Below are 16,649 nucleotides of genomic sequence, written 5' to 3'. Positions count from 1 at the left end.
TTTATCTCATTGAAAATTGTGTAACCCCCATACGGTTCCATTATGGCAAAATGAAAAACTGACCTATTCAAATATTTGATCAAAACTAAACTTCAATCTCACTTTAAAAAGAACGCTCCATTATGGTGGTAATATCTGCCAAAGGATTTTGCAATCTGATTATTGACAAAATAGATATTCACATTTTTGATATTTCAACTGAAGGACTTAGCCAATTAGAAATGTTTAGTCACATTGGCACTAAATGAGGATTTGATAGACCTCACGTCTTTTATATTTGGGGGATATCTTGATATACTTGTCTCTTTTAGGTGAGAATAGCCTACATAGAATCTGAACTAATAACTATCTAAACACTGGAGACGGTACTTACTGAATAATTCTTGAATAAAAAGACATATTATTCAGTTTGGACTACAAAATATCATTGGAAAAGCCAAAAGACCAAATTTGAGCAACCATGTTATCCCAGGTAGTGAAACTAAAATGGTTTACTTTTAAAGCCTTTAATCAACAGGTTTAATTTAAAAAGATTCCACCAAAATGAGTATCAATGGTATTGTTGATAATATCATTGTTTGTCTTAACAATAAAAAAAAACATATTTGGCTGTTACAAGGACATAGTTATGCAATTCTCATGATGTCACACTTTATTACCTGTGTTGATTTCAACTGATGATTTTGGCAATCTGTGATGTCCTTATAATGTTCTTGCCATACATTAATTTTCTAGTATCTCATGATAACCATGTTAGTTTATATTTGGCTTCAAAGTTGGCAAATTATGCAAATATCCCTATTTTTCTGGTTTTTGGGGGTCAGGAAAAACACTTTCCCAAATTTTAATTTGTGGCGACTTTTTTTCTTATATAAAATAAAGTCAGATCTGTTTGAAAAACAAAGGAACAATTCTGTTGCAATTATTTTGGGGTAACACCCTATCTTTGCTGGACTACATGTTATCTCATCTAAATTAATTTTGTCCTTCATGACAAGATCTAGAAGTGGTTTACAAATTCTCTTTATTTCCTCTATTTGTTATGGGAATGTTTCTGAATTAAAGTTGTTAAATATTTGCAGTACCGAAATGTACGACGAACACAATGATGAAGGAAGAACTCCAAGAAATGACACAGGCTCGTCGGCATACCAAGCTGGGTAAGATAAAAGTCATATTTTCCCCAGTTTGCTTTTAGTCTAGATGGCTCTATGCAGTCTTTTATGAAGCAATAAAGAAATTTACACATTTTTGAACGATACACATGGTGTAAACGTCAATACAGATGTGACTCACTCAAGGTTTAGACTCTGTTTAAAGTAGTGTTTTTTCCTAACCTCACTGTTGGCTCATTCCCTTCAGAAAACAATTGAATGAATAATTTATTTTTGACAATGTCACCTTTACTGCTTATATAGTTTCGCATTCGAAAACTGTTAGTCAAATAATATGCAAGTTAATAAATTAAAAATAAATCTGAGTTGTGATTACAACACATAAATAAAAACCAAAATTCTACAATTACAAGCAATTACAAGCAAACCAAAAAACGTGTTAAAGTTGTTTTTGTTTTTTTTATTATTTTCACAATTTAAACTAAACGTATTAAGTTCAATATCCGAAGTCAATGAAATATATTAAATAAAATTTAAAAGTTATTACTTATCCAGTGATTTGATATATCCACGGATCTTCTGATGAAATAGCACGGTGTTGTACACGCCCGCCCGGCGATTTCCATATGACATACTTGGCATGACATGATTTATATAGATTTATATATGTACTACATAGAGATTGAACAGTATTTTGATTGCGTTAAAGGTGGTATGAACGCAATGGGATACAGACATATTCAATGTAGCGCGTTAGCGCTGCTACATGTAGAATATGTCTGTATCCCATTGCGTTCATACCACCTTTAACGCAATCAAAATACTGTTCAATCTATATATTTACATAAATAAGTCTATTTTTACGTCAATTTTAAAACGGTGATGGTTGCTAAGTTGGGTAACTACGGTCGTCAGGATGACCGAAGATATAGTTCCGATTGTTGAATGTTATAGCTGCAGTTTGGTTTGAAATATAACAATGACACCTTTCAATTATTTTTAAAATACATATATGGTTTTTTTTCAATTTGATAATATATCAATAATGTCCATTTCGAATAAAGATTGAGATAACCGAGGCGGAACGACTACCGGTACGGTATCGTTGTCAGGGTAGTGATGCGGTCCGAAGTGGAGCGAACCGCCATATTTGATTTTCAACCGAGGAAAGTTACTGTGATATAGCCTATTGATGGAATGACCGTTGAGCTACTGAATCTTTGTCATGTATGTATCGGTCTACGAATACGATATAGACTAAATTCTTCATAGTCATGACTTTTATTTTATTGTACGGATGATAGACAAGTGTTTGCGTGAGTGTAAGCTTATATTAATTAGGCTTATTTTGAATGCTAACGGTGGTAACGCTGATGATACTGTTTCGGATAGGCTTCCTGTTTTTTTTTTGTTTTTTTTTCTTTTTTTTTTCTGGAAACTTGTATATGATCTGTTAACCTATTGTTCGCTTAGATGCTCCTAGAATTATTCACAGACAATCAGATGTTCTGAATATTAATTACCGTTAAAGTGCTTGAATACATCTTTTGTTTTGATGTCAAATACATATTTAATTGGATCTAATAAAACTCTTTATTGTTATATTGAAATCCGTCAACTTATGACGCAACATCTTATCGAAGCGTGAACTAGAAGTAGTCCAAACCTGTTCTGTGTTTGTATTCATACGTCATTGTGATTACGTTAATTTAAACGCAACGCCTCTCCCATTGACTATATATATTTTAAATGATACCATAATGAAATTTTACTTTTGTGCTTTACATGTGATTTTTAACATAATTTAGATATGTATAACAATGAGGATTTTTAACTCAATGTACATTTAAGTGTGTCATAAGCCGATATCGGCTGGGCATCAAAAAATTACTTGTACATTTATTTCATCAATGGCTGTATATTTTTACGAAGCGTGACACTAAAATAAATTATATTTATTGATTGATTGATTGATTAATTTGGTAATATCTTATTTTAGTCGAGCGTTACTCGTAATTACAATTGGGGGCAGTGATGGCCGAGTGGTTAAATATCTTGACATATTTCCAAAAGCCATCCACCTCTGGGTCGTGAGTTAGAATCCCATGTGTGGGAGTTGCCAGAAATTGACCACTGGTCAATGGTTTTTCTTCGAGTACTTTGACTTTCTTCCACCATCAAACTCGGCACGTCCTTGCATAACTCTAGCTGTTAAACTAACAAAGCACCAAACTCGTAATTACAGTATCTATGAAGCGACTCAGATTTTTAATTTTATAAGTAGATAAGTTAACATTTCTGTTTCGGTCTCTGAGAAATCATAAAAAACTAACCTCTGTAGAAAATGATATTAATTTACCAAAACCACATTTCAATAGATTAGCTCAACATTTATTCTTAATGAAATTTTACTTTTGCATAGAAATGGTTATCCATCGACTGAAAACAATAGCGTAACGTAAAGACTCAAGCCAAAAATGAGTGACTTTCGCTGTAGTTTTGCAATACATTTTGACATTAAAATTTTTTGAGATGTGGGGTTTTGTAGTTTTATCATAAGATCTTAAATTTGTGCTCCTTTCATATGAAATAAGACTCGAAGTTTTCATTCTTGTTTGCTCGATATATTTCGTCATTGTAAATGCATTCTTGTTTTCTACTCTTAGTTTTACAAATGTTATAGCTTTGCATGCTATAAAGAAAAAAAAAAGTTTTGTCTTATTTTAAGGACTAGCAATGACGTAAAGGCCCGGCATATCATTTTGATGTATGTAAGTACAAATTCATCTTACAACAATTTGCGTATAAATTTTGATATTGACTTGCCATTTTCATAATACGTATAATGTTAATTTAGGCTTTACTCGTTCTCGATACCCCAGGGGTTACTATCACCGTCGTTATATTCACCCGTGGGATATTTCATAAAACTGAAGCCTCGGTGTGCGATCCCAGATGAGCATATATATAGTTGTTTCTTGATGTACTTTGAAGTATTTGGATATCGATATGTATGGATGACTGTGTTGATTTGGGCATCGCTGTATCTGTAAACTTCAAAGGAAGTATCTGCAAGCCTGTGATTGGTCAGTTTTTTCTCCTAAACTGCCTTTAGTTTTGCTATGAAGTATTCCATTATACTAGCATTGATATTAACCGCTGGAATAATCGGAATGTACTATCATTATATGGATTACTTTCGATTTTGATATACGTAATAGCGCATATAAATAAGGTTATATAGATTATCCTCTGGCGAGAGGCACTACAGTCTATACATTATAGATCTGGTCTTTGCTATCACTCAGCATCTACTGATTTGCCTATTGTCAGTATAATGTTAAGAAGATCAGTATTCCTTAATGAGGTTGTAAGTTAGTACTTGTGAAGCGGTACAGATTTCAGCTTTCACACGAGAAACCCATACCTGATAATTCAGTATCAAAATATCCGGTATATCATAAATTAGTCTATCTTTGTCCCAAGGCGGCATATCACTATCTTTATTATATGAATCTTACCAATTATACATGTATAGTTGTTAATTCCACGGGTAGAAATATCGCTACTTCTTGCCTATTTACGGAGGATATTGTTCGGTATTGGTATGAAAACGTTATACTTTAATCGCTATTTCTAAGTTCGTGGAATTGAACTTGACCTCGTAGTTGAGCTCGTTATAGGGAATCGAAGTACTGTAAATACTGCAGTCCTTAAGCCTTTGTGTGCTTTTAAAAGTTGTAAAACTTTACAATTTGGCAATGGTGTGAGAATTGAATAAGTTCAATGCAGTAGTATTGGTATGATAAATTATGGAAATAATTGATCTGAGTTATATAATGACATGTTTTGTCATACAGGATGGCCTCCGTATCAAAGCTTTTTATCAATATAACTGACAAGTTTTGCCATAAAAAGATTACCTTTATATCAAAGTTTTTTAATCAATACTTATTGAACATCTTTATAATGCATATAGATATAGTCTCCGCATATAATGCTTGTAAAAGGAAAAGTAGTGAATCAATATTTGTTTTTATATATGCTTTCCTTCGTGCCAAGACATGGAACAATTTTGTTCAACTTCTACAAGACATCGGACATTATAATGCGAAGATTCCTTACAATTGTAAGAGGTGGATATAACATCAGTGATAATGATCGCTTGAGTATTGGGGATGTAGGTAAACATAGTAGTAGCGCATTACAGCGTCAGGTTGGACCACTTAACCCCTTATAAAGGTAATGAACAGTAATGGGACAAGATATACGTTTCGATGTGCATTTCTTGAACTATTTCGCCACACTGACACTAATTCTTATCTACCCATGGTCAATAATTGTTTTACCTGTAACTACTGTAACTTTCTGATTGGGTATACAAGTACCAGTCAACAACTCAATTCAATCCTTTTTATTACCCAACAGATCTAGAGTTGATAGAAATGAATGAACGAAATGTCTATGATTACATTGTAAAACCTTTATCCTAAGATAGAATTGTACATTTTTTAGTAATAGCTACATGTACCAGCCCTCACCAGATTTTGTAAATAGTTTGAATATCTGAATGTTATTTGTAAACAAAACTACGTGACAATAGGTTTACTTAATTAAGAAGGTGTCCTGTTTGAAGAAAAATCAGTTCGATGTATGACATTTTTAGAATGTGATATGAAAATTAAGTTTATTTATTGATATACAAAAATGTACAATTCAAATTATAGAATAATGATGATTGAACTGGTAAATAACCAATGGTGTGTAAGAAAAATACCAAAGTTTGAATATTTTTATCAATTGCATGTACATTTTATTTAATAAATCAACTTTGTAAAGACTAAAATTATATGAATTTATCAATAATAGATAACTGTTGGTTACTATTTATTATGCTCTTTGTCGAAGTGACTTTTTAATGATATAATGTTTCAAGATCAACTTAAACGATTATTCTAAATTATGTTCTGTTTAATATGAGTGCAACTTGGCTTCTCACATACCAACTTTTATCAAAAACTGCAATATGTCATGTCTTACCTTCTCGCGGTATTGCTTACGAAAATGCTAGCTAGTTCTGTCTACGGAAATGCACGCTATCTTGAATAATACAGGAAGTAGTTTTTCTACAATGGTTCACGCTTTGAATCCTATTTTGATTCTCTTTGCTATTTACATGCCAATTTTTATGTTTTTATTAAAACGTGCAGCGGGTTATTTCGTTACTTCTCTAAGTCTCGCCTACAAAAATGGCGGCCATCTTGAAAAATACCGGAAGTAGATACCCTTTTCAATGGCTTACTTTTTAATTCCTATTTTTGATTGTCTAAGCTATTCACATACAAACTTTCATGCTTTTATCAAAAGGTGCCGCTTGTTATTTCATTAGTTTTCTTAGTTTCACTTCACTACGAAAATGGCCGCCATCGTGAAAAGTACCGGAAGTAGAGACATTTTGCGAAGGCTCCCGTCCTCATTCTCTTTTATATAGTCATAACTACCTGCATGCCAAGTCTCGTGCTATTTCATACAAATGCACGATTTTCCCATTTGTGGCCATATACCTCTCTACTATAGCGAATAAAAACACTATTGATCTATGTTACAGCTGTACTGGGTAGTAGAACACACAATCCTGGAACAACTTCAATGTGCAGAAGTTCAGAATCACTTCGTTCTAGAACAGGAAATGAATTTCATGAATTCCTTACTGATGAGCTATACTGAAGTCAGCAGGATAAACGACGCTGTCTTCCTTTACCCCAACCGATGGGCTCAGTCCTTCAATGTACATGTAAGTTATTCTTATGATAATTTGGAACGCCATAGCTGCCTTAAGACTATATGTTTTATTGCATCACGTCACCATGTGATAGCATCACGTCACCATGTGATAGCATCACGTCACCATGTGATAGCATCGTGTCAAAAATGCGGGTGCAAAACAACAGTGAAACATGAAGCACAAATACAAATATACATATAAACGTGCGTGCGTAAACAACCCAAAATTTACCCAAGCATTGCTCACGGCACCATTTAATTTGTAGGCGTATCGCCCATATCACACGTGACCCAGGTTCTGGCTAGGGGTCTCGGGTGTCTATTAGCCTACTAAGAAATAAACAACGCACATAAACATTTCAACAGGTTTATTGTTTATTGTAGTCAAATATATATTAACAACATAACATATAACGACGAACACACACGTCGCCCCTTACCTATAGGCCACCGCTGGGACACACACACATACATAATGGGGCAGCTCCCGTCTTCTTCCCCAACGATATAACACTAGGACAGTGCAGACATACAACCAATATTACATAGACTCACCATAGACACAAACACCAACACAGTCAGCCCATACACGACAACGGAGTAGTCTCAGATCGAGGAGTCCTGTACTACCCGTAAAACACACGTGCACACGAAACTATATAAAACACATGGACCAATCAGTGCTCACGATACATTGACACACCCACCCTAACTCTCATCCAATCACACGACATTTGACCTGCGACGGAAATACACATACATAGCATGGACGATGGAAGACAACAATCGATGAATCCCAGCAACGGTAACATTTAGATAACAAATATAAATCAAATCCTAAAATATACCACACATCCAAACACCCTTATAACATTCTCTCATAGTAGACCTACACCATTCATGCTCACATTCATGTACCAAACTTCCACAAATATTCTCGGTAGCATTTCTTCTTGATGAAAAGCATCAACGATGTGATTAGGTTAAATACAAATATGTCTCGTATAGAATTATGTTAAAAATAAATTACAACAGGACCAGGTTATACTAAATCTATGTAGGAATGGAATCTTTTCAAGATTGCAATATTATCAAGGAAAAGTCAATAAAGTAGTGTCAAATTCAGCAGAAATTCGATATTTCCGATTTCAAAGGAATATTGAATGCGAACACGGTATGTAGTTTTCTTGTTTCAGAATAAGATGCGGTATCTCCTCATTGCCTTTTCAGAACGACATTTTCTCTGCTGCCCGGACCCGTCTGTGTATCTTTCAGGAGTATATCAGATTAATGGTAAAGAATGGAGTACCCTTCCACACTATTGTTGTTAACCTAGAGAACCTGTTGGACGTTACCAGACCCACAGTGTTACCTGGAACGCGCCATATTCGTTTAGGTTCTACAGTACGCGAACCACAATTAGATTAGGCTCTTCCCAGCCATTGATGAAAGCTTCTTGATGACCTATTTTCTTCAATCTTCGCAAGCAATGAAGGCCGTTTGTTGTATGTGCAAAGTGCGTGCGTGTTTTGGGAGCATGCATTTTGTTATGATATTGTCTTTTCATAGTCCAAGCACATCTCATGAAATACCAGCGTGTTTAAAGAATGTCGTATTTTTTCTGTGTTCAGAGGGTTCAAGATCAGCATAACATTGCCATTGCAAAATATTGCCATTGTTAGTCAATTTAATGGGACTGGAACTTTGTCTTTAAACTGAATTTGAAATTGTTTAAAAGCACAGAACATTTTTGTATACGCACTAGTCAAATTAACTATATGTTTACATAAGATCCATAGAGTGGTGCTATTTCGCCTTTGAATTTGTAGACTTCATAAATATGTATATTGTCAGGGTCAACTTACGATATTGCAGAATGTATAGTGTTTCATCAAAAGCTAAATAAAGATGTTAGAATAATTCAGAGTTATGTCTTTAATAACCTGCGTTATTTATCGATCGAATGTTCAACATAAGGTTTAATCCAATGTTAATTAATGCTATGTAACATTGACAGTGTAACTTACAGGAAGGCTTGTTATATTTTGTATCTCATCAATACGTTAAGTATTTAAATTCGTACTGAAATAACAAACTTTCGCAATGCTATGGAAAAACAGCAACACATACGGCCCACACATACTGGGAAGTTATCTCTTGTTACATTGACTCAACCAACTTATCAATAAGTTAAGATATTAATACCAAAAAGTAAAAAAACATTTTGATTTTTACATCCTTTTCTCTGTTGTACTATATTTCAACTCTTAATCACTACCCTCGGAGAAGATTCACAACAGTCTTACCCTCGGCAAGCCTGGGATTAGACAATCGGGAATCTCCTCCAAGGGTAGTATTTCTCTGTCGGAAAGAAAAAACATTTTAATTGCCATATTTTTTTCTCTATGGTACTATATTTCAACTCCAAATTATTTTGATTTCATACATTGCAAATGAAGGTAGTTTGATGCAAGGCTTCGACAATTTAGTTTTCATGAAAAGTTACCATGTGACAATTCTTAAAAAAAAGTTTTAACACACAAATACTGTTGGCAACAAGATGTTCATTTTCCACATAAACAAAAATACTTATTGTATGATTTCAACATTTTAATTTTAAAGTCCTTTAAAACTTAAACTATCGAATAAAATATATAAAACAAAAAGCATGTTTGCTATCAAAAACATTAAACAAAAAACTTGAAAATCAATCTTCGGACCAGTGACTTCGTTGAGCAGTGGACTTACCGATAGGTGGGTTTCCGATAGTATTAATCCATTTTAAATATCGACTAAACATTTATAACGCACCAGGAGAGCTCGATACAAGTTAAACGATAATGAAGGACGCACCTGTTAATACAACGATATATATTAATGTAAAGCATATATGCTCTTTCAAATCGTTTCTAATATATTACTTTTCCAAAGTTGTAACCAATGTTATGGAAATAAAATAATGTTTGGGAGGAGATATGTTGGATTCTTAATAATAATAGAGAGATAAGTTTAAATAAGCAGTCAATGTCACAGAAGCACTGTCAGTTGTGAAGCTATTCACATATGAATTCCAATACACAAACATGTACACCTACCAACGACAACAGACGATTCTATGTAAAGGTTGTCAATCACTCATTACTAAGTAAATATATCATTAAAGGCATGCAAGCTATCATGTGGTCGAAAATTACCTGTCCTTGTATCATGTTTAGAATTGATAACCAGACCACGTTTTGTCTCTTGTCCGGATCAATGCCAAAATTATTATTGGTGACCTTTGTTCTTGTGAAGTCTACCTGATCAGTCAATGCGCTGTGTAATATAAGACGGATGAGATAGTATTATGAAAATGGCTCATGCGTATATCCATTCATCATGAAATATTGGCAGTGGGCACCGGGGCTAATCGTACAAACCGGGCTACGCTATTTACGCTCGAGGAAAGGCTAATGGGGTGGGGGTGTATACGTGTACTTATATAACTCATGGCAAATAAACATGATATTGAATTGAGTTTTTTTTTTGTTTTTTTTTTTGCGTGCGATTAATTTTCCTTTATTTCCCATACAGTTAGAAATGGCAAACAGAGAATCACCGCGAAAATGTTTCAAACACAAGTACATTTGAACAATATGCGCCGTGAAATAAAATCGCTATAAAAAAGTCATTAAAAATGATGGAGACGTGAACTTTAATGAACTCAATTGAACTTTGTTCAACATTAATATAGAAATTAAGCTGGCGGGTTTACTTGTTAATACCGTATAGCCGTTATATACTCGAGTCAAACATTTCGCGATTTTAGCTATAAATGAGAAAAAAAAAAAAAAAAAAAAAAAACGATTGTAAATTTTCGCGATATTGCTTTAAGGGTATATATAATTCAACAATTTTTTTATCCTCGCGGATGGAATTTTTGCGATCACAGCACTGTCCCACGAGATCACGAAAATATCATCCCCGCGAAAATAACCGGCAATACGATATATTGGTGCCATATTATAACATATTTAAACGATCTAAATGTATTTTGTGTGTCATATTATAATTTTAAAAGATATCACATTAGATTAGTCTCAGTATTCAGTTTTTGTTGGCAACCTTATGTTTTTTATAAGTAGATTGTTGATTTCCACTTATATAATTATTCTTTGTTATTGACAAATAAAAGCTTGACATTTCATATGATATACCTGTTTATGTACAACATATAATGTTTATTATGGACAGTTTTTTCTCAAATCACACAAATTACCCTACCAGTGGGTTTTTACGATACCATACATGGAACTGTGTGATCATTTTTTTGCATTCCTAAATTTTACAAATAAAAGAAGAAGAAAAAAATACAAATTTTGTCTTTGTTCCATTATCAAAGTGACACTGCTAGTGTCATATACATTTAATTATCTCTGATCTTGAATAAACACAACGACATTGTTAGTGATGTAAGGAAGCGTATTAGATGGTGTAAACACAACACCACTTAAATGCATTAAGTGTAAGACACAAAACACAGACATAAAAGAATCACGCACGTTAGTTTGGGTCCAAATGAATTGTTGCAAAAAAAAAAAAATAAATAAATAATAAAAAAACCAACATCATCATGGAATTCGTTTTAGGATCTACAAGGTATTTAAGTTTCAGCACGACAGAAAGACATATATCGTTACGCTCATCCAGCTTTTAACTAAAACTATAGATTGAAACAATTAATGACAGCTATCGACATCATTCATCAATGGCCTCCAACAATTTAATAAAAGTTTTAATAGTATTATATTGCTAAAGCTGTAATACGTTAGTATATGAGCCTCAGTGTAAATTATACTCAATTGGGATATATTTTAGTGACAGATAAATTAATATGTTCAAAGTGTATGACTTGAGTAAATATTATTGTTGTGCAATGTTCACATGTTGAATTTAAATAGCAATTACATGTACAATTAAAGAAATATCTCTGTTATATACTTGTCATCGACATGACAATTTTTCTATAGCATATAGCCTCAATATTGGACAAGAGCCATCTAAATGTATCTAAGGTACACAAATCACGAGTCTTGGGAAATATGTAGATAGCACTCTGAACATGTGCAGAAAACTCCATAGCCTGATTAGATAGATGTATTACTAACAGAAAATGATTATCTTGATATAAACACAACTGTTATGATATGTTTACTGTTACTAACACCATTCTTAAAGTCTATTTTATCTCCGTCCTAATTATTACTTTCATGTGTGATTTAAAGGCCCACTACCTTTGCAAAACAGCTTTCAATTTTTTAAAATGGGAATGTAAAACGAGATTGATAATTTTGTAAAGTACCAATAGTTATTTGCTTACCGTTAATGTCACACATATCATTACCTTCTGAACTACTTAATCAAAATACCAAATTCCTAATTTTAATACCGCGAGTCGTCTTATGTTTCTCGCCGTCGTCCTAATTACTGCGTTTTAATTGCAGACCGCAAAACAACCAAAGTGAATCTTAACTTTTAACATATATGTATTACTCAGTGAATGTTGTAACATCATCGATACAACCTATCGATATACATGTTCTATGAATTATAATTGTTTTTTGTTTATCAAATGCCTTAAACAGCTATTGACATTCATCTTGTGCGAAACAAATCTAAAAGTAGAATTATAACACATATACCTTCCTTATACAGAGAAACTTTCTCTCACGTTTATATGGTTTTTTTTTTAAATACATTGAAATGTTGAAGAAAGAACAGTTCATAACGTAATTAACTAATTTAATTGTTTTGTTTAGATCATGGGTATCATAAAGAGTGAGAAAGTGGCAATTGGACGATAACTCGAAAGCCGAATAGTGTGGTGTCGATATTATGGGGAAATGTTTTTTTTTTTTTTTTTTTTTTTTTTTTTTTTTGTTGTTTGTTTGTTGTTATTTTTTTTTTTTTTTTTTTTTTTTTTTTTTTAATTTCTTCTAAATACTATTCGGTTTAATTACGATAGTTCTGGGTGGGTGTCAAATATTTTTCTTCGTGTGAATATTTTTGCATAAAAAGTTTATCCGTTTAAAATTACACTAACTGCTGGAAATAACAACATTACAGAGGATAGAAACAAATGTCTTTATACTTCCCCATGTCTTTATATTTGTGCAGTGTTTGCCATGATTATCTAAAAAAACATTCCGGATCTTCCAAACTCATATTATTATTAAATTATTAATACGATTTTGACTCAAACATGGGACGCAACCATTATGACTGACATTCCCATCGCAATCGTTGTTCAGCATCACAGTAGCGGAAATAAATCAAGTGTCAGCGCAAGAAAAGAGACGACGGAGAAACATTTAAAGATGATTTTAAAAAGAACTGATCCTCTTCAATTGTACTTTGTGTCCTGTTTTTTCTGTAAAGGAGGTAGAGGCGCAATGTCGAACTAGATACAGCGTTTTAACATGATTACATCTGAACCTGGCTAAATCAATCTGTATCATTACCTCTTTTAAAATGTTTCTAAGCATTATCCTTGCAACATCACAGGGGAATAAATGACACTACATCCTGGTCAGCGCCCTGGCATGATGGATAGCTGATGCAAAATACAAATTTTAGATGAGTGCTTAATTAGGATTTGATCAGCATTTGAACGGCATAAAAATTGATACATCACAACATTCCACGAAGAAGATTTTGGATGATCAACATTTGTTTTTGCCGAATGTTGACCAGTTCTTACTTGAGGATAGATGAAAAAGAAAAATGATGAAAACAGTCGTTTAGAAGTGTTTTTTATCGCATTATCATCAAAAGTAATGTCAAAATCGATGGTGACATTATTGACAATGTATGCCGTGTATACACGGCCAATGTGCGACAGAGTTGGTCTTTCTATAGCAACAGCAAAAACAAAAACAGAAGAACCCTGTGAAGCTTGAAAGAAAAAATATTTCTACCCCATTTGACAGAGATACACAAGTACAGTATCTGCATTTCCGATGAGAGTAAGATTTATCTGTTTTACCCAGGGCTTTGTTTGTTTGTTTGTTTGATTAATTAACGTCCTATTAACAGCTATGGTCATGTAAGGACGGCCTCCCATGTATGCGGTGTATTGCATGTATGTTGTGCGGGGTGCGTATTTTGGGATACTGTTGTGTCTTCTTGTATAGTGGAACTGTTGCCCTTTTTATAGTGCTATATCACTGAAGCATGCCGCCGAAGACACCAAGCAACACACCCCACCCGGTCACATTATACTGACAACGGGCGAACCAGTCGTCCCACTCCCTGTATGCTGAGCGCCAAGCAGGAGCAGAAACTACCACTTTTATAGACTTTGGTGTGTCTCGGCCAGGGGACAGAACCCAGAGCCTTCCTCACAGGGGCGAACGCTCAACTCAAGGCCAAAAGTGAGGCGGTGCCAAGGGAGGCATTAGGAAAGATAAAGTCAGTTAGGAAGAAGAGAAAAGATAAGATCCTAAATTTAGTCGCCTTTTACGATCATGCAATAGGGGCAGCAGGTACAATTCTAATGCCCTACCTGCAGGGCAGATTACCCAGGGCAAGACAATCTGTATACGTAGAACATATTAATGTGATAAAGCAGATGTATCCAAATAAACAGTAACCTGCGCTGTCCAATTGGACATTCTATATCACCTTTAACGCTAAGCTCGTGCTTCACGCGCGTGTTAACTCTGACCTAATGATCATCGCAGTTGGAAATCAACCTGCCTTCTCATATTTCGTTGATGTTTACCCGGTGAAAAGATTGTACTTAAATCAATTGCTACAATATATGTTAAATTTCTTCAACAGAAAATATTTCAAAATGATTTAGATCCTTGTTTGTCACCGTGCAACGAGTTGAGTTTTTGAATGTCAAATTGTTCTCCAATTTAAAACAGTTTAATAGATAAATATATGTCTTCACTTTTTTTAAATAGAGTAAATAGATTTTAATTTGTTTGGAAATTTCAGTCAAATTATTCTCCAATTTAAAACAGTTTAATAGATAAATATATGTCTTCACTTTTTTAAAATAGAGTAAATAGATTTTAATTTGTTTGGAAATTTCAGTGGCAGAAAAAAATATAATTCCCTACGTAGAGAGTAAGACAGGGAAATCTCTACCCTCGGAGAAGATTCACGACAGTTTTACCTGTGACAAGCCTCGGATTAGACAATTGTGATTCTCTTCCAAGGGTAGATATTTTTTGTCTAAAGGTAAATACATTATAATTGCCATATCTTTTTCTCTAAGGTACTATATTTCAACTCATAATGATTTTGATACTGCAGAGAAATATAGTTTCATGCAAGGGTTCGATATTTTTTTCAAGAATAGTTACCATATGACAATTCCCACAAATATAGTTGGGAACCAGGTGTTTATTTTCCACATACATCAGCCATGGTATACAATGTACTTATTATTTTCATGTTATTTATTCATTATCCATGGTAATTTCAGAAATTTAAATTATAAAGTCCTTTAAAACTTAAAATATTGTATAAAATATATAAAACAATTCTATAACCGATATAAAAAAAATGCTTGCTATCAAAAAGACTTAACAAAAACCTTTAAAAAATCAATCTTCGGAACAGTGTCTTCATTGAGCAGAGGACTTACCGATAGGTTGTTTTCCGATAGTATTGATCCATTTAAATATCGACTAAACTTCTATAACGCACCAGGAGATACAAGTTAAACGATAACGAAGGACGCACCTGTTAGTACAACAATATCTATTTATGTAAAGCATATATGCTCTTTCAAATCGTTTCTAATATAATACTTTTACAAAGTTATAACCAATGTAATGGGAATAAAATAATGTTTGGGAGTAGATTGGAGTCGTAATCACAAGAATGAGGTAAGTTTAAATAAGCAGTCAATGTCACAGAAGCACTGTCAGTTATAAAGCTATTCACATATCAATTCTAAAACACACGCATGTGTACACCTACCAACGACAACAGAAGATTCTTTGTATACAAAGATTGTCAATCACTCAACTACGTACATATATCATTAAAACCATGTATGCAATACTGTGAAATTGCCTGTCTTAACGTAATTAAAAATATATTTTTGAAATAGTAACTAGACCAGGCTATTCTCTTTCCCGGTTAAATGCCAAAGTTCTTCTTTGTGTCCTTTGTTCTAATTGTAAATTTCTTAACTTTGTTCTGGTGAAGTCTATCTGATCAGTTAATGCGATTTGCAATTGAACTAAGGACTGCATGAGGTAATTAACATATCCAGTCATCACGAAATGTTGGCAGTGGATGTATAGTTATACATCTCACGACAAACACATATGATACTGAAAATCAAGTTATTTTTGCGTGCTATTAATTTTCCTTTATTTCAAAAACAGAGGTTGAAAACACACCGCGACAATGCAGTACCTTAAATACATTAGATGACTCCAATGCTGGCCGGTCCCCTCATCAGGTGGATCTATCTTCCTTAGACGTTTAGGAGCTTTCCACGACGTCCTCCAGAGGTGCGCCGGCTGGGTTAATTAGGCCCAACCAGGGACCGGTCGGCTATCGCATCCGCTTGATGTTATTGCGGGTAGTTGTTTTTTTCCTGCCTGTTCATCGCCACGGGCAGCGATGTCTGTCTTTCTGCCATTTGTCACCTTGTGGCTAGCACTGTTGCTGGTGACAATCCACTTCTCATGCCTCATCCTCCAGATCCAACTGGAAGCAACTTCTGCCTGCCTGCTAACTGCT

General features: G+C 33.9%; 2 protein-coding genes across 2 annotated transcripts in view; both read left to right on the top strand.

The window, feature by feature from the left end:
- The window catches only part of LOC138321581 (uncharacterized), a 100,048-nt gene that overhangs the window by 54,639 nt on the left and 28,760 nt on the right, over nt 1–16,649 (top strand). The window lies entirely within an intron of this gene.
- On the top strand, nt 1,075–8,743 carry LOC138322501 (uncharacterized). The gene is made up of 4 exons (XM_069266522.1): nt 1,075–1,160; nt 3,844–3,886; nt 6,724–6,909; nt 8,130–8,743. The coding sequence occupies exons 1-4, from the start codon at nt 1,090–1,092 to the stop codon at nt 8,325–8,327; spliced, it is 498 nt and encodes a 165-aa protein (XP_069122623.1). The 5' UTR covers nt 1,075–1,089; the 3' UTR covers nt 8,328–8,743.

Source organism: Argopecten irradians, chromosome 4 (genome assembly GCF_041381155.1).
Source record: "Argopecten irradians isolate NY chromosome 4, Ai_NY, whole genome shotgun sequence".
In the NCBI taxonomy this organism is placed as follows: Eukaryota; Metazoa; Mollusca; class Bivalvia; order Pectinida; family Pectinidae; genus Argopecten; species Argopecten irradians.
The sequence above is the reverse complement of the archived record's forward strand: the minus strand, read 5'-3'. Positions and strand labels throughout refer to the sequence as shown.